This window comes from Dermacentor variabilis, chromosome 8 (assembly GCF_050947875.1).
Source record: "Dermacentor variabilis isolate Ectoservices chromosome 8, ASM5094787v1, whole genome shotgun sequence".
NCBI classification, from domain to species: Eukaryota; Metazoa; Arthropoda; class Arachnida; order Ixodida; family Ixodidae; genus Dermacentor; species Dermacentor variabilis.
Window position 1 is genome coordinate 33,113,616 of NC_134575.1, and position 25,368 is coordinate 33,138,983.

Consider the following 25,368-nt stretch of genomic DNA (forward strand, 5'->3'; position numbering starts at 1 on the left):
TATGATGTTACCGGCTGATAACGCGCATGTCGTTTGCGACCCGTGAGGATGGAAATGCCGGAAGGAAACATGAAACTCTATGGGAGGAAAGACGTGCAAGAAGGTGACGATTATCGTTTGGTGACAAGAAAAGCCCCAAAGCCCCGTTTTTTAGTGTAGAGTTTCTTACAATAAGCTATATGGTTTTTTAGAGTGCAAGCTTCCGAGTTCTCCAGCTACACCACCGGCGTATGTCAAAGCTGGGCCGGTTTACCGCTCCTAATTTCACTTCGCACCAATTACGCGGGCCATGCGCACAACACGGTAGTTGTGTGAAATCGGGTGCTGCCAACAATTATTAAGTACGTCAGCGGTCCCGTACTTTCCCCGCAGCGTTGGTCGCCTGCATAAAAAACTGCGGTCGTCTCATGTCGTCTGCTGCCGCCTAGCAACGCCACTTCTGGAAACAACGCCAGCGCCATCGCCACTGCCATTAGGTAAAAATGGCGGACGAAGAGATCTACTGCGGAAGCTGGAAGGTAAATAATTTCGGATACTCGCTTCCCGGCCCGTTTCTTGCGCCGGGAGTAGTGCCGAAGCGAAGCCGATTCTTTGATCTTTCACAAACAGCCAGCTATAGTTTGCATGCACGCATTCGTTAAGCGCCCGAGCGTCTCGAGTGTGGTCTCTTGTACAGGGCTTCGTCGCCGCAGTGACATTTTAGTATTCCCTGCAGGCGGTTTGTTTACTTCCTGAGTCGTCGTTAAAATCTCTGTATTGTTGCCTCTAGCGGCCTATCTTCTCCTAAAGGGAGGCTCGCGATAAGATTAGAGGAACCTAGCAAGTCGTCCGAGAGAAACCAATAGAGCAGCGAGGAAGATTTTGGCGGCTATCGCTTTTTTTCTTCCCCAGGCGGCCTTTTGTTTTTATATTTTTTTGTCGTCGTATACAGCTGATCGAGATACGCTGCGCTAGCATTGTGGAACTTTACCGATGGCGAGTGAACTAATATCGCCCTCAGAGGCTAGTTGGTTTTGTCGCGGTGCTCAAGCGCCGTTTTCTTTCAGGGTTTTATTCCTAGCTAGTTTCTGTTTCTTTGCGTGATGCGGCGTCCGCTGCTCCTACGCGCAGTTACACTCCCCAAGCCCGCCAGCGTTTACGGCAACCCCTGTGTTTTGACGCCACGGCCGAGTGCGTCGACTAGTGCGACTGATAACTGAGTTTCCGACGCGTAACCCCTGCTACTGATTTGTTCGCTCAAAAAAAAAAAAAATGCTTCATCGACTCATAAAATTGGGTCCGGTTACGCGCTCATCGGTAGGCGATGTCGGACACAACGCCGAGCTAGAAAATTCTAGGAAAAAAAAAAGTATTAAAGCAGCGCGTGCCCAAATTTGACGCCCGGTAGAATAGTCGGCTTGCGTCGAATGAAATGACCGATGATTGCAAGTTGGAAAGCACGCACGAGTAATTTGAGTCATCGCTAGTTTCGCTTAGCGTGCAGGCGTGAATTAGCCTAGCAGTATATTCTAGGCACTATAAGCTGTTCCATTCACAACTGTTGACTGCATGCTACCGTGCTCGGAACGTAGGTCGCGTTCGGCGTCTCACTTGCGTGCATTTTCATCTCTCTCTCTCTCTTTTTTTTCTCTCTCTCACTTTTTTTCTTCTTTTTTTATTTTTGCAGATTACGAAATGCATATCACTCGCGGCGGGCACGGAAGTTACAGAAGTGGAAGGGTAATTTGATGTTCTTCCTATTCGCTTGTTGTTTTTGTTGTTGTTGTTGTTGCCAGTTTCGGAACTGCGTGGTCACACTCGCCTTTCAACCGACTGCCGACATATAGGCCGCATCGTCTGCTCGGCCTAATCGGTCAGTGACCGAGCGCGTGAAGCCGCTTTTTTTTTTTTTTTCTTGACAAACATTACCTCGGCGAGCGTCACCTGCGAGACAATGCGTGTCGCTGCTGGATCACTATTCAAGCAGAGGACAAAAGTTTTCCGCGGCCTGCCTGTAGCTGTGTTGCATCTCAGGTGAAAGCAGTGGTACCTTGGGGCTTTTGCATTAGGGACTAAAGGATCGTGGTGACAGTGAACCACGTGTAATTGAACAGACCTAGTGTGACGCCTGACTTTCGGCGAGTCGGCGACGTTGAACCAAAATTTGGCCGTGAGGGCATCCGCTAATCCGCGGTGGAAAACCTAATATGATTCAATTCGATTCTTTTTTTTTCTTTTTTTCTTTTTAAACATGATTGTCCTTGTAATGCCCACCTGCTATGCTCTCAACTGAGAGTGGCAGTATTGAAAATAACTCAGTTTTGCGGAAGCCCGAAAGGTAGAGGAAGGTGTGTAAAGTGGATGAATTGTCATTCACTCAGTTGTGGCGCGAAGCTATATACGGTCGGGTGGATGACAGTTCTTCCCTTTCACTAATGTGCTTAAGTATGACAGTTGTCCACATTTGTGTCCTGAAGCTCACTTATGGGAGGTTTCATCATCATGAGATGTGACCTGGCACTAAGTCGCCTTATAGCAACTGAGACAGCTTGCTGCTCATTTCATGCTTACGTGCCTGTAAGCATCTTGCCCTTGCTGCATAAGCATGCCTATGCTTATGGGCTGAAGCAGCTTGGCTTTGCTGAAGGGTTTGCGAGCAGCCCTTAACAAGCAGAGAAAGGTGACGCACGAAACAAAACATTTAAAGAAGTACTGGCAGAAAATGTGTCTCTCGTTTTTATTTCTTTATTCAATAGCTGTCGACCCAGTGATTAAGCTACGGAGCTTCAATGCCCCAAGAGTGCAACAAATTATTACTGCGGTTTCGGGCATGACACAAAGGAGGCTGTTCACATTGCTGAAACCTGATGTAGCTCATAGTCTACTGACGCATGCATGCACACACAATGGTCATACTGTGAATCGCCGAGTCCCTTCAGTACTTGACGGGATAAGAGGAAAGCACGTTTCCTTGCATTTCCAACAGAAGTGCTCAGTTGGAAGGGTGCACTTGGCAGCTTTCGGCGACATGGTCATTTTATGGCCTTCAACCACCACACCGAGCGGACTGGCTCATTCGTGGATTGTTTGGGATGCCACATGGTGACCGCCACTTCTGCTTTCGGTGATGTGAATAGTCTCCTTCCCGATGTCCAAAGCTGCTCTGCACTTAGCACGCGTTTTTAATTAGTCATGCAAAATGTGCTGTAATTAATTACATTTGGCTTGTTCTGGAGGTTCCTCATTATATTCCCTCATTTCAATAGAAAAAAAAAAGGAATTGAGGCTTCGTACCATGATTGTAGAGTCAACATGTTAGAAAAAAAGTTAGGCATGTAGACAGGGACACACGGTGAGGGAAACTGACAACACTAGTGAAGAACGGTGTTTGTGTTGTCCATTTTGTTCTTCTTGCATCCGTGTCTGCACCCCTAAATTTTTTTCTAACGCGAGTCCCTACCAAGTATCTAAATTTTCTGTCATTCTCTGGAGTCAACAGGTACCTACGAAAAAAAAAAAAAAACTTAGAACACAAAATTTTCTTGTCGGTATTCCTTTAGGAAACTTGAAGTAAGCTCAGGAACATAGGACACAACTAAATATACATATTAAAAACTTGTATCCAGATGAAAGGAACTCACAGGCATACACCCTGGTCCCGGCAGGGTGTATGCCGCACACGTGGGCACTTTTCTGAGTAGTTTGCCACAGTCTCTCCATTGAGCACTTTTGCTGCTTCCTCTTACAGCCTTGAACCCTGTTGCTTTCACTGCAATGCACATAATGTCGCATGGAGAGTCCTTAGCCAAAGCTGCAGCCCCTAGATTGTGCGTGCTCATAGGCTTTGGCAGTACCGTAATGCACTGGCAATTGCAGAACAGTAGCTTCGGTCAGCAGCCGAAGTGATGCCGGCGATCCTGAAGTGGCATATTTCATGCGTCGGGGGACTCGGTGCCTGCAGACATTTTCACTCTTATGGACAATTTATAGATGTGGGCATCTTCACACTTACCGGCATTGTATTGCGGTACTGCAAACTTTTCGTTGTGGGGCTTTACCTTTGCTAAGCATGTGCAGGCGGCTTCGAAAGCTTACGGAGCGCATCTTCCGTGAAAATGTTAAATTGACGACAGCCAGTAGTTTGAAACTGTACAACACTATGTTGTTTTCATATACGAGTACAGGTTGAAAATCTTGATAGCACCAAACTGTGTGCCTAGTTGGCAGGAATATTCAGTTTTTCCTTTTGTCGTGTGGTCTGTAAACTTTTGATGCCAAGTGTGCATTGTTCGCTTATTTCGAAGCCTAAGCAGCTTCCTCCAACTCAGCATGGAAGTCCTTTTATTGTACAGCAATGTACAGCTTCTTCTTATTGTCATTACTCTTTGTGAATTATTAGTGAAAAGGTGTAGCCATCGCTGCTATTTGGCTTTAAGGATTGCTGTATAGTACATCTTCACATAAAAAAAATAGGAAAAAAGAACCTGTCAGTTGGTGCACTTGAAGTTAAGATAAGCTCAACCTTTACCTATGCTATGCCCAGCACCGTTTTCACATTGGACGAAAGCGGCGACCTGTCGTGGACGATCCCGGACCATGCAGCCCAGATGCCTTTCTTCAGCTGCGAGACCTACGAGGTGTGTGACGCTTGGTCGAGTAACCGAAAATTGCTTGCCTTTCACGAAAGGAAAATCGGACATGGGCAGCAAGAGGGATGAATTGGTGGCCTGGTTGGCAGTAATTAATTTCAGAAAAGGCGATGATACGCAAGCAGGATGTTTGCACGTTTTTACTGCAAATAGCACTTGTAAACTGGAAAGAACAAACAGGCTGAACGTGTCCATCCATATGCAAATATTTTTGAAGGTTGCCAAAACCAAGTGTTGGGATAGTTGGGAGCTATTCTGTTGTGAAGTATGGAAGCCTCCTGCACTTCCTTAAACGTTGGCTTTTTGTTAAAAAAGTAATGATATAAGTTTGAGCAACAAGGATGGTTTTTCAATAACGGAATATTTGCAGCTGGAAGGCAAAACTTTCCTTATTGATAGAAATGCTCACATGGTTCAGCAGCTGGGGTTCTTAGGGAAAAGAGCACCAAAAAAAAAAAAAAAGAAAATAAATGTCTCGGAGGCTATGGTCTACAATTTCTTATTACATCTGCTTGCCACCACCATTCTATTAAAAGCAGTGACCGTACGGGTCTCGGTCATGAAGTGCCGTGACTCCGGTTTTTATAAGGTTAATGCCACTAACGTCTAGTGCCAGAAGTTTCCTAATGCAATTATTTGTGAGATTACTGCTATATGCACACTTTTAACGACGACAAATGTTGTGATGATGACGGCTACAGTGAATACAGGGTGCTTGAAGATGAAAAAAAACATTATTATGCAAGAGTTTAAAGAAATAATGCGAAAAACAACTGGAGGCATATTTTATGCAGAATTGTTTCAATTTACCTCAGAAATGCATCTTTCAAATGCAGCCGTTAGGACCAACATTGGGAACAAGAGTAAGCAACTGAAAGGGTTGTGCAAACAGACTACGCCTCAAATGTCATTTATGTCGTTAAGTATGTCCATGTAGTGATGCGGGAATGACATTAGCGTTTAAGGTTTTCAGCAGTTAGTATAATATATAAAATTAATAAATTATATAAATATAATAGTATAGACAACACAACTTCCCCTGACTTTCCTTCCTCTGCAAAATCTGTTCTACAGTGTGAAAGTAGGTCAGGCGTAAGTATTCACAGTCAGCTCCACATGGATTCTTTAAAGCTTTTCCATCTTGCACATAATTTTGATATGTGCAGTTTCCAAAAAGTGTAAACTCGTCTTCTGTCCTCAGGTTTTCCTCGGCAACCCGCACTACATACGGTTCTTCGGAACGTTTGCTGGACACATGATCGAATTTCGGGTGAGCTGCTCGATGTTGGGGCTGATTTCTTCTTTTTTTTGTGCCGCAGTCAGCTAACATGTTCTTGGGTATTGCAGAAGCGTTCGCATGCCGTGTTTCAGCGGTGACGTTTCTTGCTTGCAGGTAGCGCATGCGGATGAAGATGGCATCAACCTCATCTACGAGGGGTGGTGCGTGCTGCAATGTGTCAAAGTGAGTGTCATGCTGTTTTATTTACTTATTTATGTTTATTTAGGAGATACTTTCAGCCAGGATATCAACCAAGCTGAAACACCGAAAACTGAAAAAAATTTATGTATATGTGTGCACCAGTACAGAAATGGAATGTCGCAATTTTTTTCACTGCTGAACGAAGCTGAAAAAAAGGTAACAGTTTTTTGGTTCACGTTGGCCACCTTTTTTTGGGAATTTTATTTAAATATTGCCTGCACTTGTAGCTCAACCACGCTAGCTCACTTGTAGATGCACACGAGCTTACTGTCATATGAAAACTGGCAGCACTGTAAGTGTGGTTCAATATTGTCTTGTTGGACAGCCAGGCATGTTAGTAATACACTTGTAAGCGTTTGAAATTGGTGACTGTTAAACATTTTGCCAGTCGTGATGGACCTATATAGACCTTTTGATCACACTGGTATGTAGACTGAAGCAGCTTCCACAATATGATTTCTTTTTTGTGTGTGTGATTACTTGGGACCTGAAGAACAGCACACATGCCTGTTTTGAGTCTTTCCATGCACCTCAGGAGAAGCACTAAGTTTTTTTGTACAAACCGAGTTTCTGCTTTTTTTTTTTTAATTCTTAACCTCTTCATGGACACCATCTTTCATCATTTTCAAGGTTAAACCAGGAATGATAAGCTAAAATAATGTGGTGCAGTGGAACCTCACAATAACAAAATTGGCGGGCAGTGTGAAATGATTCACTTTCACGAGAATTTGGTTGCTGCAATATCAGCACAGTGCAGATACGTATTGCGTCGCAGCACGAAACTTTGCTGTCCAAATTCCGTTAGCCTACCTTGGCAAGCTCTGCTCGAGGATATAGAACTGCATTGCCGATGACAATACAAAGTGCACTGCCCCATGCGTCGATCAGCAGTAGCACCACTGCCCTGGAGCAGTATTCTTGGTCAATTGCTTTGGGAGACACAATCACTTTTGTGAGCTTTTTCGTCTCCTGGCGCCGGACGCAGAGCGGCAGCGCTCCACACACGCGGCAGCATTTCTCCAGCACGCGCCGTAGCCCACAGACGCCGACACGTCCAGTGCCGAGCGCGAAAGTCATCGTATCTCGTATACCCGAAGGTAATTGATCGAGATTTCAGCCCCTTCACGTAAATCTACGTCCGGTGCCAAACCCACACGCGATGCCTGTCGGGCGGCACAGAACCCACTGTTCTCGAAGCAAGGGATGCATATTCCCGGACGATCGCTCAATCACGGCCTGATGCCTCACATTCCATGTTGCGACCGCCATCTCAAGCGCCGTAAGCAATTCCACGTCAGTGGGATGTAAATGTCCTTGTTTCTGTTGCATCTTTCTTACCGAAGTGCACATTATGCACTGCACTAGGCCTTCAGGAACTATCGTCACATGTCAGTAGCAAGATGCGTGCTGCTTCAAATGGACGATCAACAACGAAGATAGCAGCCATGAAGTGTTTCCAGTGCACATGATCACTTTCGCTTCCGTCACTTGGTTGCTTTTGTAAATAAAAATGGCGGCACCCACACAAATGTAACGTGCTGGTGCTTTGCGCAGTTTTAGTGCAAAGCAATCGCATTTGAGCACATTTTGGAGCCTGCTAGCCTTGCACGAGTAGGTAATACGGTGAATTACACTCCAGCAAATTTCGTTGATGTGGGATTGTACTACAGTGACACTTCGTTGTAGAGAGGTACGAAATGCATTGAATCCTATGGGCACTCCCCAGGGATACGTAAATATTTCGTTTTCCTGAGAATTTTGTTGATGCGGGATTTAGTTATCGTGGGTTTTGACTGTATAACACAAAGATAGATGCAGACGACACCATATGTCTAGCACATAACCTTCTTGCCTCTGGTTTTCAATAAAATTGATACTTTGTGTGAGACATATTGCTGCATCGGCACCTATGACAAAATATAAATATGTTGCTCATTTCAAATGGCACCAGACGACGTGACGGTCCATGATTATAAGTGAAGGCGAGAAACCGTCCTTTGTTGTTAAACTTGTATCTATGTGTTTAGGAAAACCAAATATGCTTTTATCAGAACGAAATGCAGAAATGGATTCTCTATGCACATATATGGAGGTGCTGATACGAGCATGTGCCCGTGCTGTCTGATAGAGCAAGCACTTTTTCAGAATTGTAACAGACCGGGTTGGCAGTAACAACTGATTTTAAAAGAGGTGATGTATCACTAAAATTGTGCTGGGTCTGAGGAAGCATAACCTGGTTCGAACTGGTTTGAATCATTATTTTTCCACTCTTGGTGCATTATTTCTTAACTAGCAAAGAATCTAGTAACTGCAGGAAGCGGTGTTTTGATTTAGGCCGCCAATCTTTATGAAAAAATTTTTCGATATTGTTAATTTTCGGGAAATGCAACTGTCAAGTTTACAACTTTGTAACTCAGCAATGAAAAATGTTATCACAATTCTGTAAACTGCATCTCATAGTACGTCTAAGTGGACAAAATTGACGTATAATACGTGGCTCTCAAGTACACTGCTAATATACAAGTAGGACTTTTGCAGAACCCTTGCAAACATTGTAACTGATTCATGTAGCTTGTCCCCTGTTAATGCCAACCGCTGAAGGGGCTTGGTAGCTGTGATATTCTGCTAGCGAGCAACAAGGTTGTGGGTTCGACGTGCAGTCACAGTGGCCATCTACCAATGGGGGTGGAGTGCAGAAGTGTTCATGTAGTACCATGCTTTGGGTGCGCATTAAAGTATTTCTGGGAGTCAGAGTTAATCTCTCTGGCGTCTTGTCATTGTGTACGCCTGTGTTTTTGGTAATTTGAACTCTGTTAGTAACATTGTTACACGCAAAGGAGACCATTTATCACCCTAAGGCTGAAGGGGGCCGTTTATTTTAGGTCGCAAAGGTGAGCTCAAGAGCAGCCAGCTGGTTGAAGATCTCAACGTCGTCCTCTTCCTCATTCCAAACTCGGGGCCACAAGCACGTTCACCGGTCTTCGTTGTTCTCACACGTATATGCAACATTCCTCTTGTTGCAGCTGAAACCCACCGGGCGAGTCAATCCATTTGTCTTGGCGTGCACAATTTCAAGCGGGCGACATGGACCACTTGGGTCTTGGTAGCCGTTCTACCACTCTCTGAAAAACAAGTTATATTATAGGTGACCGCCGTGACTCTGTTAAAAATAACAAACAGTCCATCGTAGGTGGTAAAAAGCTTTTGGTATAAACCGCGTTTCCACGCAGGAGTCCATAGCCACATTACACCAACAGGGCGATGGGTTACCGGACGGTGGCGAATGTCGTAGCATGCTTTTGATTTGTCCTGCAATGCCAAAGTGCCTAAACGAGCAGTACGACGCACCTCTTCGGCAAGGCAGAGGGTCTCAGCGACAGTAGGATTTTCATGGCTACAGAAAGGGAAAACCGTGTCGATCCTGTACCAGGGTGGACGTGCGTACAGCGGGAAGAAAGGGCTATAGCCGGTAGTCTCATGCTTGGCGGTGTTGAACGCGTATATGCAACAATACCTAATCAAACCAGTTTGTGACCCTTGCCCTCTCGTTCTGCTTAAGGAACACTGCTATAATGTACAGCAGTGTAGAGATTTCAGAAAGTCGGTGCATAATCACTCTTACAGTCGTGTTAACTTCCTTTGTGTTCCATGTTCACCACTGTTTTCTTCTAGTTAAACTGCTTTGAAAACAGGGCTCTGTAGTGTGACACTACATAAAACCAGGGCCCGTTGAATGCATTCTTGCAGTGAGGCAACAAAATTATCGGATGTCATAAAAAATATTCTTGCGCCGGGCTTCTCTTGGCACCAACAAATGGGGAAAACGCTTTTATAGCAATTACGTCACGGCCAAAACCTTTGAAGAGTTGCACAGTGCAGCAGGGCTGGCAGCGAATGTGTTAAGCCGGTTCATAGGGTGCAAAGGCATCCTGCCTGTCTTGGGATTTGTGGCTACGCCTCAGCGTAGCTGCGACAAAGTGGCAGTGATGTGCCTGTTAGTCGAAAATTACACCGGTGCATCTGCATGCATGAGAGCATGCACAAGCTTCGTCATCCTGAGCGTTGTCAATTCTGTCATTGCGCAGCTCGCCGAGAAGGAAGTCGGCTGGGACGAGCCCTTCTCCTACCTGCCCGCCCTGGAGGAAGGATACTTTTCTGACGCCGTCATCACCGCCAAAGGTGGAAAAGAGGTGCGGCACGTTACAGCGGGCTGTATCTTTAACCCTTTCAGGGTCGATTTTTTTTATTGCAGATTCCGATTCTTATTGGGGACCTATTTCGAGAAAAATTACAGTAATTTTTCTAGGGTGACCGTAAAGGGAGAAAAAAAATATTTTGCTTTGGTATATATGCACTCTTCATTCATGAATAACAACAATAAAAAAGGAAATAAACTTATCAGAATTAAAAGTTTGATGCATTTTTATGCACATAGTTCAGGGCTTTGAAAATTCGCACAATTTCGCAAGCCTCAAATGTTCCTGCTCTTACACTTGTGTCCATAGTGTAATTGAACTGCGTAGGTGCGCGCACTCAAGAAAACTGTTTGGGTTGTGTGCCCATCAAAAGAAGCAACATGTGTGACAAACTTCCGCTAATCTTTATCTTATCGCCAACCAGCTAGGGCAATTATTTTTCGTGACTCTTAAAAAAAGGAAAAGAAACGGAAACGCATGCACGGCGGCATCCTTCCTATGCGCACCCCTGTGAGCACTAAACGAGCGAGAAACAAGAGGTCGCCCTTTGAGTGATTGGGAACGAGATAGCCATCAGTTTCGCGAGTGCAAAGAGCCGAAACCGCCCGCAAAACAACATCCAAACGGCCGTCCGTACGCACTCCAATGCACAAGCGGTGGTATATAGACGTGCGGGAGCAAACTAGCGCTAAAACAAATCATGCAACGAAAACCGATAGAGGGAGGTGTGCGAAAAAAATGCCCTGTATCCCCACATAGTGGCAGCACATAACAGAAAAGAAAAAGTTAGGAAATTGGCGTGCTTTTTAAACGTACAGATGGTGCCGTAAATATATGGCATCGAGCATTTTCGGACTTGTTTGCAGCGCTGTATATTTACGTAATTGACCGTCAAAGGATTAACCTCTTCACCCTCAGGAGACCCGGATCACGAGAAGTCTGCATAAAAATAAAAGTGAGTTGGAGTGCACGTAGCAGGCAGGCACTAGCAGGTCATGACTGGCAGCCTATCGCTGTAACTGAAAAGAAAAGTCTGTACTCGTTGCATTTTAGCAGCACTAGCATATGGGGCCTAAAAACCTGGAGGTGAACCCACATGAGAAGCTAAGGACTACGCTGAGAGGTAAGGACTACATTGCCACCACCTCTAGATGCATTCGTTCCGAGCATAGAAGAAATGTCTAAGTGCCAACCTTAACACTCTCCCCATGGCAGCTAGCACATCTTCAAGTGCTTGTGTGACATCATCTAGCAGCACATTGCTTGTAAATGTGAGAGCAGATGCGCACACATCAGCTGCCCCCATGACTCTGGGGGCAAAAACTTTGCGTCGACGAGGAGGAGGTGTGGAACATTGGTGCACTAAGCAAGTGAGGCGTAAGTATGCCGCGAAGCAAGAAATGGACAGCTTGTGGGGCATGAAAACAACCAAGTGCTTTGGATTACCAGATTCCATCACGAGTTGAAGCTGAGAAATTTTCTAATGCAACATTATGTAAGAACACCTTTTTTTTTTGCTAGCATAAGCATTCGCACTGGCATATACAGTTCTATCAAATGTGAAAATTACCGGCAGGTTGCCAAATTTGCAGGAACAAAGATGAGGAGGGAACCGGATCAGGACAAATTTTTCTTCCAACAGCAAAGCTTTCCTTTCGTAGAACTTGTACTGTGGGTTTGTCAGAAGGAAAGTTTCACTGTCGGAAGAAAAATTTCTGAGCGACCCATACAGGTTTTTTTAAAAGGTCCAGAAGAAGTGCACTGCAACAAGGCAAAGAAAGGTGACACCACAGGTGCTAGATCAATTCTTTCAAATAATCAGTCAGTCAATCACATCATTCAGAACATCTGGACTGAAATGACTAGTTTTTCGAATTTAAGTTCCTTTAAAAACTCGTGTGGGTTCCTCAGAACCCATGCAGGTTCCAACTTAACTCATGCAAGTTGAGGTTCCACAATTTTGTGTTATTTTGAGGCTGCATATCACTTTATTATTTGTCGTGGGCCTTTGTATCGCTAGCAAATATGGCAGTGCAAGTTAAAAGCTCTTCATTAGCTTTTTATTTTCAGTGCATTTGCGCTACCAGTTCGTGTTGCGAGGAGCATCACAGGTTTCAGTGAGCGAACCATTAAAGAAAAAAAAAAAAGATGCTCTTGTTCTTTGAGTTAGGTGCTAGTAAAAGATTCCCAACTGGTGAAATAATCTGAAGCCCTCCTAATATGGCTTCCTTTAAAACCCAGGTGTTGGCTTGACAGCTTTAAAATCACTAAATCAATCAGTCCATTAGAATGGTGAATAGGGCAGCAGACAAGCGCGGAGATGACACCACACATGCTCAGTCAATTGGTCGGTCAATCGAACATTCAGTTGGTCATACACACTATTCAGACAAACTAGATTGCATTGACTTGATGCCCCTGCTTTCAGTTGATCACTCAATGAATCTCTCAGTCCAGTCGATGAACCTCTCAGTCTGTTAGAAGTGAGGATGGCACTACAGACAAGGGTGAAGAAACAACAATGCAGGTCCTCAACCGATCGATCAATCAATCGATTAATAAGCCAGTCAGTGACACCAATTAGACCATCTAGACCACCAGGAAAAATGGCTAGTTCATTATTTTACATATCTTTTTGACCATGTTGTTTTCTTTACTTGGCGGTGTTAGTGCTCTACACAGCTAGTCGATAATCATCCTCAGTCAGATGAGCTTTCACCAGACCCTAAACAAGACTTTAGTCATTTCTGGCTGTGTACCTAACCAAGCCAGATAAGAATTTGTCAAACCTTTGGCTGTAATCATTTCTATGCCTTTTAACTCCACCGCCTTCCATTGTTACACCCCTGTGCTTTGAAGCAAAAGCCCAGCCAGCTGTATCGACACCGCATTCCACTCTTCCTTGCGCAGTTCCCAGTTCACCTGACCCTGCTTCGGCTAAGCTGTCCAGCCGTGGAATGGGCCGCAGGCAAGCCCAGCCCACTGGATGGGTTACCCGAGGACGTCGTCGCAGCAGCGTTGCACTACGCCTACGCCGACTGCCTGCCGCCGACGCTGACCGAGGAGGCAGCGAAGGCATGCGTCTCGCTGCTGAGCCCGCCGGCTGCCGTCGGATTCGAGCGTCTCGTCGACCTCTGCGAGCTCTTCCTGCGCAGCATGGCCGTTAAGCAGCGTGAGTAGAACCGGTGAATTCATGCGTGACATTGACAGGACGTCTCGACTTGAGCCAGATGCATGACTGACCGATTGGTTGACAGAGAAGAGGGAAAGCCTGCTTACCATACCGTAACTGTCTTATCGCACGGTTGGCTCTTGAACATCAGTCAAGAGTGTGGGGAAAGAGGAGTAGAAATGGAAATATGGCAGAGGTGGAGCTGACAGAGCCAATTTTATTGTGCAAGTGGGCAGTTGTACTTTAGATGTGTACTGACAGGACAGCTTATCAAAAAGAACAGATTGGCGTGTAAGTGAGGTGTCAATTGCATTACTTCCCTCAGAAAATGACTTCTTGTATAACCGTCTTCGCTGTACACCTGTTCTTCCTGTAATATTGCTGTATAGCTGATGCATGTGCATGGCAAGGTTATATATATATGTGTGTGTGTGTGTGTGTGTGTGTGTGTGTGTGTGTGTGTGTGTGTGTGTGTGTGTGTGTGTGTGTGTGTGTGTGTGTGTGTGTGTGTGTGTGTGTGTGTGTGTGTTAAACCCTTCTTGCTGCTATTAAGCCATTGTCAGTAGCGCTTGTCTTCATCTTCCCTACCAGTGTGTGTTGTCTTTTGTTGCGTTAATTTCTCTCCACAGCAGATGCGGTCAAAACCCGCGATAACGAAATCCCACAACGAAATTCTCGCGACAACGAAACATTTTCGTATCCCCGGCGAATGTCCATAAGATTCAGTTCATTTCGTACCTCTCAGCCACGAAATGTCGCTGTACTGCAATCCCGCATCAACGAAATTTGCCAGAACATAACTCCACATATTACCTACTCACATGAGGCTATCAGGCTCCAAAATGTGCTTAAATGCGATTGTTGTGCACTAAAATTGCGTAAAATACTGCCACATTACACTTGTGTGGGTGCGGCCATTTTTGATCACATGAACAACCAAGCTCTGGAAGCGATCAGTGCACTGGAAACACATCATGGCCGCCATCTTGTTTGTTGATCGCCCGTTTGAAGTGGCATGCATGTTGCTACCGCCATCTTACAGCGGGTTTTGTACGCCTACTAGGCAAGATCGTAGATTATTGTTCGAAGCGCGCGTTCAGTTTGCGTTCCCTGCGGCTGACGACTCGGCGAGACCTAGACCAATCGTGTCAGGCGAAACTGAACGCAAACTGAACACGCGTTTCGAATAACAATCGCCGATCGCGGCAATGCACTGCGTAATGTGCGGCCTCGGTGAGAAAAATGCAGCAGGAACAAGGAAATCAACGTGCCACCGACGTGGAATTGTTTATGGCGCCCGAGATGGTGGTCGCAACATATGGAGTGTGACGCATCGGGCCACGATTGAGCAGTCGTCTGGGAATACGCATCTCTTGCTTCAAGAATGCTGGTTTTGGTGCCACCCGTCAGGCATCGTGTGCAGATTTGGCACCGGACGTAGATTCACGCGAGAGGGTCATTATCCCCATCGTTTGCCTTCAGGTGCACGTGATATGATCACTTTTGCTCTCGGCAACGGACGCATCGGTGCCTACGGGCAACAGCACGCACGGGAGAAATGGTGCTGCATGCACTGCTGCTCTGCGTCTGGTGCCAAGTTACGCAAAATCCCGCAAAAGTGATCGTAACTCCTAAAGCAATTGACCGAGAATACTGCGGTGTGGCAGTGCGGTTCTATATCCTCGAGCAAAGCTTGCAAAGTAAGCTAACGGAATTTTGACAGTAAAGTTTTGTTCTGCCATGCATTACATATCTGTGTTGTCTCCTTTTGCAACAACGAAATTCTCGCGAAAGCGAATCTTTTCGCATTCCTCGCCAATTTTCTTATCGCGAGGTTCAACTGTAGTGTGATTACGCCTTTCCAGGTGGATTACTTGGAAGTGCCAAGTGTTATTTCCGTGACAAATTGCACTATGCAATACCGCCGAAGGTTGGTGAGGTTGCTGCATATTCACGGCTGAATTGGAAAAAGTGTGAGAAAGCATGTAGTCATTGGGGCATAAAAAAAAGAATAAGTTGGGTGTAACACTCGTTGAAGCCTATTTTAATGGTACAAGCTTGTTCTTGCTCATAATGATACTTTGACCTTTTAAAGATGAGACATAAAAATACCTGATTTGTCATTTAATTGTACAAAGTACAAGGATACAGGTATCAAACGAAAAGAACAAAAATATTTTGTGGAAGCCTTTTCATCAATATGTTGATTACCTGTGGGCAACACCAGGCAGGACACCAAAAGCGAGCTTCACCTTTAGCCAGCTATGGTCTTCTGTGGAACTTGGGCAGAGAGTTCTCATCGAATGTGAAACGGAGGTGTACATTGCATTTGCGCTGCGTTACCTGTCTGATAACCAGCATAGCCGGGGATCTTGCATCGGGTTTTTCTCCTCTGTTCCTGCTCTAATCCAACAAATCACACCTGGGGTGCGATCGGAGATCTTTGTTCAGCGCAGAACGCGTTCAGTTGCTGCAACGTCACAGAGTGGATGGTCTGCAAAATTTGTGAGAATGGGAGGGAGAGGGCAGCCAATTGGCGGCGAGCGGGGAACTCCCTGGAAGTGGGCGTCCCTCATTTGTGGTATGTGTGGGACAATGTATTAAAGAAAACTGAAGGTTTATGCCTTCTAATGAATAAAAGATTTAATTGAAAAAAATGTATTTCTTTTTCTTAAGCTTAAACACATTCTCAAGTAGTAATTCGTATGTCTACTACTATTTATTACTATTAGTTTCTCTGCATGGTCATTAAGTGGTGTCAGGCACGGCAGGGGGAAAAAAGAATGGCGGTAAAGTGGCATGCTTTTCAAGAGGCAACAGCACGTTGCACCGCAATGTCCCACTGGGCCCCTGGGTCTCAGCGCGCCAGAGGGAGCTGTTTGACGCACTTATCGTTTCGAGAAACAAAGTAACACCAGAATTAACTTCCAGCCATCTCTCCAAACACATTTCGCACCTCCAACCCCCCTGCTTCCTCCTCGAGGAAAGCCAACGCAACAACCGAAGCTCCCATTGCAAACACCATTTTCTTGAATTAGACTATGGATTGGATCCGAACGTGTCATAATGCAGCCGCAGCCACTGTTTGGATCCAATCCAGTCTGCTAGACATGCCCTGCGCAGCTTGTCTTGTAGCAAGCGCATCATCGCTCGAACGGAACACTTCTCATCGCATTATGCACTTAGACGACGTGCTCACTTTTGAAATGATTGGCAGGGGTGCGTCGTCATTTTACTGCCCCCAAAAACGTGACCCCGCCTCGCAGCTGACAACGTCAGTGGGGCCTAGGCCAACAGCGTGAGGCAAAACTCAATGCACATTCCGAATAGCGATCTCCGATCGCACCCCTGCCGCCTATCATTCAGTGTTGACCAAAGCCAAAAACTCTATACTCAAAACCAAAACTCGGCAAGAATTAGTTTTGGTTGGTTTCCTGCAGGCAACGCTTCTCCACAAAGGGTTAACCGCGCTCATTGCAGCGGCAATGCCTGCCATTGAACTGTGAAACCACCGAGAGTCTCCCCCGACCAATACCTTCCGCTTCGCACCATTTTTTTTCCGGTGCAGGTGTGGTGTCACTTATCAATGAAATGCACCAGTGTGCCGCGATTGTGGCAGACTGCTTCAGTGCTCCATCCAGCGGCAGCGGAGCAGAAGGCGCCGCCGCGGAAGGATCTGTGTCGCCCACGGCGAGTCCCGCACGCCTCTGCTATGTCGTGGGCCAGGCACTGCGAGAGTGTGCTGTTGGGGCCTCCAAGCTGCTGCTCCTGTGCGGTGTTTCCTCGCGGCATAAGCACCTGCTCTCACGAGACGAGAGACAGCAGATCGTCATGCACTGCGTCTCGAGGTGAGACTGTATTCACGATGGCTGCTTTTGCCCACTGATAATTGCATAGCAGCAACTAAAGGCCAGCGTTCAAGAAATTTTCGAAAAGCACAAAGAGCCTGGTTTCAAATAATGTAGATGTGGAGCAGCCCCTTGTTTAAAATTTTACGTCTGAAATACGAGTGGATGCGTCATGAGAAGCTTGCAAAAACAGGCGTTACTTTTTCTTATACCGAAACTGAAAAAAAAGAAGACCACTGTTAATGCTCGCCGGAAGTGATGCATGACTTGGAACGCACGGCTTGTCAGCATGTCCTCCCAAAATTGGGTGCAGCCAGCGGTGTGCTGAAAAACGATGGTGAACTGCTGAGACTTGCACCATATCCTCTAATGACCAGCTACACTGCCGTGTGAGAGCTTCCGTTTTGACTCCCATGTGGCAGCCAAAATTTTTTCCAGAAAATGTTTTTTTTTTTAAGTTCTTGGTCGGCATTGTCATTTATTTGTCGTGACTCTTCCCGACCACACGAGACTCCTTCAGACCCTGGATTTCGTAACCCAGATTTGTGTTAACATCAGTAGTACAGCTGAGCCTCCATATAACGAATTTCAATATAATAAAATTCTCCATATAACCAACTATTTAACTTTTTATAACTTCCTGTCCATGTATTTGGAATTTCCATGTAACGAAGTGTGTTTATACACTATTTCAATACAACTAAATTTCGCTGCCGCCACAGAGGGATGCTGACACAATAAATGGGAACTTTTGTGGATACAAATGGTCAAATGGCTGAATTACTAGCCGCTGCTTGTGAACGCAACTGCCAAATCGTGCGTTGTGTGACCCAATAGTGATCGCCAAAGCGGAGCAGCATCATGTTCCATATCAAGTCCAAGTGCGATGAGATCATATTGTGCCTTGTGCTCTGTATGCTTTGGGTGCAAGTGGAGGCGTGCGAAAGTGAGCTGAGAATGATGGTGGCTTGACGAGTGCGGTCTTGTTCCCTCATGAGAAAAGGGAGAGGGGGAGCGAGCTTGCGGTAATGCGATCAACCACGTGCGAGGGAGGAGGAGGAGGAGGGGCGCAGGTTGGCGTGCATCCTTTTTGGTACGGCCATCACTTCGCGTGTCTCTCAGCACGTCTTAATGTATACGCAGCCCGTGCCTCCCGTTTCAGGAGCAATCTTCCGTGTGCGCAAAGAGTAAGCACGCCGAGATGGCGTGGCATCATGCACGCTGTGTGGTCCTCCCGCACACTTAGTACTGGCGGTTGCGTAATCTCGGGTGTCGGAGATGCACTGAAGGGAGAGGCAGAGAAAGCATTCACTCTCCACTGCCAGTGATTTTCATGATAGCATTGTCCCACTGCGAGCGACACCATCAGCTGCAGGGGTGGAGCGGACACGAAAGCGTGGCCGGCTTCGCTTCATACCACCAACGTGAAGATACTGTCGACGCTGCAAGAAGCAGCATCTTTCGTCGCCAGCTCTCAAATTCAACACAATAAACTTTTTTTTTTCTCCTTCATATTTCCTTTTTTTCGATTGCCCGGTAACTTTGAAAATGTTGCCACCCTTCCGTGCAAGCAATATCCATTGGCAACTGTACTTATTTGCATAAAGGGGTGAATCTTAATGTAATGATAGAACAAAGCAAATTGCTGATTTTACCGACTTTGTTATATCGAGGTTTAACTCTAGTAAAAAAGAAGTATGCCTCCACTGCAATTCTCTAGCACTATCCTTCACGCTTACGACTATTATGAGCACTGATGAGGCACTTGGCAAACTCTGTGCAGTTACCCAAAGCAACTAGAAATAAGCAGTGCAGCTTCTGGCATGTCTTCTTGGAAGATGTACAGGCACGTTCATAACTGAAAGTTCCCAGAACGGTCACTGTTGTAAAAATACATTTCTGGCATTCCTAAAATTTACTATGTCCATCATTGCATACTATTTTTCATTCAGGTTGCCCGCATTTATGAGCCAGCTGCAAAAGCTTCTGGAGGCTACGAAGAGGACATTTGGAAACCTTTCGTTTGCAGAAAGGACAGTTATAGCCGCATATGTTGTCCCCGAAGTGAGTAAACCGGCCCTTTACTTGCTATGGCTAGTTAGGCTTGGTGTTTCCACTGGTTTAGGAAGCCTCTTTGTCTGAAGCCTCTTGTGTGTCATATCTGCCTCCGAGATGTGTGGTCATGCAAAATTTTACTTGCAATAGCAAAATAATGTTTGTACTCTTTTGTGTCATCTTCTCTAAAACGTGTTGCATGTCATATGTGCCTCCATGCTTAAATCACGCAAAATGTTGCTTGCAATAGCAGTCTACTGTTTGCATCGCTTCATGTTATCTTGTCTGGAGCCTCTTGTGTGTCGTATGTCTAACACAGTAAAGGTTAGTAAAGCTCAGCGTTGTGCATTGAAATCTCGGAGGCTACATCTTTCATTCGCCAAATGCATGTTAGATGGCTCTACTACAGCATGCTGCAGGAGGCACTGAGATGGTACATAGTATCTGTACCCTGCTGGTCTGCACCTTGTTAGTGAAAGTTTCCCAGTGTGCACTGGAAGCAGTGATTGATTAGTAGTAACGCATGTTAGCTACACCTGAACTTGCTGTTGCGAGATCTTACAGTTGCACTTATGCCAAGCAACCTTTAGTTGTCTTTTTTTTTCCTCATGTTTATGCTTATGTAAGCCAATTTTTGAGGAGTTATAGTTAACGAGTCACTAACCACCATAGTTGCTCAATTGGCAGTGGTGGTGTGCTGCTGAGCTCGAAGTCGTGGGTGCGATTGCCAGCTTTGGCAGCTGCATTCCGATGACATTGGAATGCAAATACTGTCCCGTACTTGTACAAGACCGACCGTATATACTTGATTCCGATGCACCCTGGATGGTATTCTGAAACTTATTTTTCATGATCAGAAGTCGAAGAAAATGATGCCTCCGGCTGCAACATAGACCCCAATTTCCATAATTCGAAAAATGCAGAATGCACATCCCTTTCTTGTTCCCTCACCATATTTTTGTTATAGAAGATATACATTCACTTAGAAGGAAAAAAAAATATATAAATCTCTAAGGTTGCTGGAGGTGCGATTTGAACACCAGCTATAAGGGGCGTCCAGGGATGACAAACTCCTGGCACTTGCAGGGGCTTCGGGCACCTGCTTTACACCAAAGCATGTTCTTTAAAGGGACACTAAAGCGAAATGATAAATCAGTTTAGACTAATGAAGCATTGTTTGAGAACCCTGCAGGCAGTCATTTAAAAAAAATGGTTTGATTATTAGATTAGAAAATGAAGGTCCAAATATCAGCATTTGAATTTCGAGCCAAAACCTCAGCGCCGGTACGTCAGCGTGACGTCAGGGATTCCAAAGTATGTTTTCGCATTTGGGCCGCGTTGGCTGAATAAAGGTTCCCGAAACTTGCCATGTGTAATATTTGGTTCCTTTAGAACCGCTATATATAATTACCGCTTATTATTATAATAATTATTATAATTATAATTATCTACCGCTATATATAATTAGTAGGCCCTAGAAGATGCCATCAAAATCTAAGACATCACAGCCCCAAGGTGCGGGAACTTAAGTAGGCGTCGCCACCCGTATTCCGTTCTTGCGGTTTTTCTGGCTTACCAAACGTCTTATCGTTGTAAGAGTGGATGGTGTTTTTGGTGTTGTAGAACGGTAATTTACTGATGCAGAAGAAATAATTTTTCACTTTAGTGTCCCTTTAAGATTAGAAGGTGGGGAATGGGACTTGAGGTTGGATTAGTACTGGAGATTACAAGGTAGGGGGTGAGATTTCGGGGGGCACATTTCGCAGTTTTGGTTTTGTACTAAGTTAACACGCCTGTTACGTTTTGTCAATGTTTCCGTGAAAAAAATTGCACAATAGACTAACTACGGTATAATAAAGAACCCCAGATGTTCAAAATCAGTGCAGAGCCCTCTGCTGTGTTATCTATGATGGCTCAAGTCTTAATTTAGGATGTTGAAAACTTTATCGGTCAATCAAGGAATTCGATTTGTTTGTACAATTTTCCAAGCTAATGTTAGCTCTGTGTCATTTGTGGATTTCAGATTGAGTCTTCCCTAGAGTCGCTGTTCCAGCTCATCGCAGAAGCCAAGCGAGCCCTGGACCTGATCATCAGTCGAATGACCAACGACAAGATGACCACAGAACCGTACGTTGCTGACCTGCCCGTCGGTGAGCTGCTCAACCGGAACCTCAGAAACGTGAGTGGCCAGAAAGATGGAGTATACAAACGCGCTCCTGTGGGTTTCTGAAGAGAAAACTTTCAATAGTAATATTTCAATAAAATGTCAATAATAGCTATCTGAATATAAGTAACCCTTTTCTTTTCTCTAAATAGAATCTAATAGAATAAAACCTCGTTGATACGTTTTTCAATGGGCCGCAGTAAAAAAAATACGCAACAGGCGGGAAAACGTAGCTGTGAGGAAGGCCACCGACTGGCACAGCTGCATCAGAAACAGCTCTGAATAGCTGTCAGTACAACTACTAGACATCTCAGTGATCGAGGATGGTGCGTGCATGCATATGTACAGTAGAACCTCACTGATATATTCCTGTTACGTACATTTTCTCGGCGGCACCGTTCGCAATTGAGAACAAAAAAAAAAATGACCCAACAAAGTTACGCTCGTCTTTTATCACTTCATACGTTCCCAGAAAACGCAATTTTTCAGCACCAATGTTCAGTACGTCGCCAAACTACAATCGTAGTATACATTTTCCAGCCACGAGATCCCATATAAACAAGAAAATGCGTGAGGCGCACAGTATACGTACCCGCCGCGGCAGCTTCACTGTAATACTTGCCCACTTGTCTTGCGGGAGAATGCCGTTATACACTCAGTTTCTTACTTCGGTATCAGCAAATCTTCTCTGGGGTCCTCGCACATGGCATTCACAGATATCACTGCCAATCCTTTCGTGATAAACATCTTCGCCTATCTGTTTCACAGCGCATACTGCCATCAGAAGTATAGCACATGCTTTTAATAGGCAATGACTGAAATCTGCCGTCATTTCCTGCTGCAGGCTGCAATTGTATACGTTTTCCGGCCGCTAGATCCCATGTTAACAAGAAAATGGCTTCTGGCTTCTGTAACTGTGGTCGCTTATTGCAAATTGTGCTTGCTTACTGCAAACTGTGGTCAAACTGCAAACTTGCTGCAAACTGTAGTCACTTACAGGGAACTGCAGTTGCTAACTGCAAACTTTGGTCGCTTGTGGCAACATACCGGTTAATTTTTGCAACGTACAAGCTGGCTGCACTGCTAAATTTACGTGACTGCCACATTCAACGCACCGTAAAATGCAGGAACATTGCAGATTGGCGGTGCATCAAGGGGAACGTAATACATGGAAGTCAATGGGATTTAGGTCAGTACCACGAAAACACGATGTAACAGCAGGGAATACGCTACAGCGAGGAATGTACCTATCAGCAGGGTTCCACTTTAGTTAAATTGATCAGCTTATAATCGTGAGCAGAGGAGGTGGGCTTATAATCATTTCAAACAAATGTTGCTCATCACCCAGTACAATCAACGGGTTGCTGAGAACTCTGAATACAGTTTGTGGGATAGGCACTTGAACATGTGCCAGCTGGTGTTATGAAGTGGTGTTGCAAGAAGTACTCTATTTCAAAAAGCATTTGCATACCTGCCAACTACAGTCAAATCTCGATATAACGAATCGCATGGGACTGCCAAAAATCTTTTGTTGTTCTGAACGGTCAATATAGTGAAAGCTCCAAAGCTAACCATTCCACCCATCAATCCATCAGTTCAGAAGTTGTTAACCATTTGAGCTATCCACGAAAATGTCACTGTTGACTTTTGGCCCACGCTGTTGATATTTTCCATAGATTCCGCTGCCACGAACCACCGTATAATAAGTGATGCGCACAAAGCAAACACTGTCACTGAGAGAACTACTGACCAAAAAGGAAGCTCCATGTCGCCTTCAAAGAGTAGTGTTTCTTGTTGTTTGTTTGTTTTTCACATTCCTTGCCTTGGACACCACAACTTTCTCACTCGAGGTGTACACCTGAACTATTCCAAAGTGCAAGCGCACGTAGACAGCACCGTCCGGAAAGAGCAAAGTGCGACTGTGCAGCGTTCCCGCAAGTAGGGAGGTTACGTTTTTCCGCGCGGATAGCTAGTATGGCTGCGGAAAGAAGTGCAAAAAAAGAAGTGGCTTGCACAGAAAGAAGGGCAAAGGAAAAAAAAGAAGTAAGAGACGCACCTCTGTTGCTAGGCAACTCCTGCCTGGGCGGAGCGTGTGCTCGCAAAACCCAATGCACCGTCGTCTCCGCAATCGATCTTCTTTTTTACATTCTCCCCGAGTTTTGTTATGGAGCGCCGTCTCAGGTTTTCCGAGCCCATGCAGCGTGACGTCTGCTTTCTGCGCCTTGTCGTCTGCTAGCCTACTGTTTCGGCTGCCATAAAGGACACACACAAATCTAATAATCCCAAGATTTCGAAATATTAGTTCGTAGCGCTGGGGTATTGTTAACGTGTCATGGGAACTGAGTAACAACCGTTATTCTGAAGAGTTCGGTATTCTGAAATTCGTAGTATTTGAATATTTTTACATTGAAACCATTAGAAGTCAGCAAAGGAAACCTGAAAAGCTCATTAATGTAAAAAGTTCATTAATGTGGCGTTCTTAGTAATGAAGTTTTTCACTGTATTACGACTGTATCATAGAATTCCCAGCTTTACCGCTCGTTTGTTATCATTGTATTGGCACAAATATTTCACTACCGTATTTACTCGCATAATGATCACACCCCTGAATTTTGTCTTCAAAATTCATGCTTTTTTATTTCCTGTGTAATGATCGCACCCTGAACTTGCCACAGCGATATGTCGTGTGCCAAGTCTAGCTAATAATGATTGCGCTTACCATCTGTCGAATGCTATGCGAACGACTCTTCAAGACAGACCAAGCTGTCTGTACGCACCAAACATTCTTAAGCAGATTCCCCATTTCATACATTTCATTCCTTTCCACACTTACATGACAAAAAAGAAAGCTACAAGCAAACTTGCCTTTATTATGTGTAGGCCTTATAATGGTTTTGGTCAACAACAACAAAAAAAGGCGCCTTTCGATTCTTGTTGTCTGCACTCGTGAGCATGCAACAAATCGCGAGCGTCAACGATAGCAGCCACGTTTACACTGATACGTTAGAAGTGTACCCTATTCATGCGCCGACACTTGTAACACAGCTAAGATATTCGCCCACCATTAGCGGAAATGTGCTGTATTAGGATAGCAGTAACGACGAATGCTGCACTTTTCGCAGTGTGCCCGCCATGTCACTGGCAGCTAAGCACACCCATCTGTTTCTGTCCCCTCAAAGTGGACATGGCTACGTTATTGCTGCAAACTTACCGATATTAACGATATTATTCATTGCTTATACGGAAGAAACTGTTTCGGTAATGTACACACGAGAAGAAAAAAAAAATCGCGTTCGGCGCGTTCGGCTTGCTCCGCCAGCCACCGTTTTTTGTTTTGGTGTCCTGCACTACATACAGCGGCAGTCGCCTATTTGTTGACCTGTTGTCATCCCGCAGCAAACACGGGATGAAAAAAAAAATCTTTTTGCGGGAAATTTAACCCGTGTAATGATCACACCCCTGAATTTGCGTCAGTTTTCTTTTTGACAAAAAGTGTGATCATTATGCGAGTAAATACAGTATTTTTGATTTGCATATGGTCTAGGGCAACAGAAAACTTCCAAAGGGAGACAAATACAGTCGCTGAGTAATTTATTATCGTCAAATCTCTCGGACCCATTGATTACACGGGCGTACTGTGTGGAAGCGACATCAACTTATAGAACCAGTGTATAGCGTCAACGTGAATATTGCATTAGTAAACTTCAATCCCTGCTTGTCTGAAACGCAGATCATTGTTGCTGCAACTCATATAGTGCAGGGTGCCTGTTCAAAGCATCCTTACAGAACAAAATCTCCCAATCTGTAATAAACAGTGAAAATATT

The 25,368-nt window shown here is 45.1% G+C and overlaps 1 protein-coding gene across 3 annotated transcripts in view; it reads left to right on the forward strand.

The window, feature by feature from the left end:
• The first annotated feature begins 215 nt into the window (after positions 1–215).
• Positions 216–25,368, forward strand: part of LOC142589950 (uncharacterized) — a 66,688-nt gene continuing 41,535 nt past the window's right edge. The window contains exons 1-10 of one of the 3 annotated variants that reach the window (XM_075701680.1): positions 216–518; positions 1,667–1,719; positions 4,523–4,616; positions 5,830–5,898; positions 6,022–6,090; positions 10,194–10,298; positions 13,215–13,476; positions 17,045–17,324; positions 19,277–19,388; positions 21,403–21,558. In XM_075701680.1, the coding sequence (XP_075557795.1) occupies positions 483–518; positions 1,667–1,719; positions 4,523–4,616; positions 5,830–5,898; positions 6,022–6,090; positions 10,194–10,298; positions 13,215–13,476; positions 17,045–17,324; positions 19,277–19,388; positions 21,403–21,558 (1,236 nt within the window). In that variant the 5' untranslated portion in view covers positions 216–482. Of the gene's footprint in view, positions 519–1,666; positions 1,720–4,522; positions 4,617–5,829; positions 5,899–5,975; positions 6,091–10,193; positions 10,299–13,214; positions 13,477–17,044; positions 17,325–19,276; positions 19,389–21,402; positions 21,559–25,368 lie in introns of those variants that run through there. The other 2 variants (XM_075701681.1, XM_075701683.1) reach the window with 2 other exon arrangements.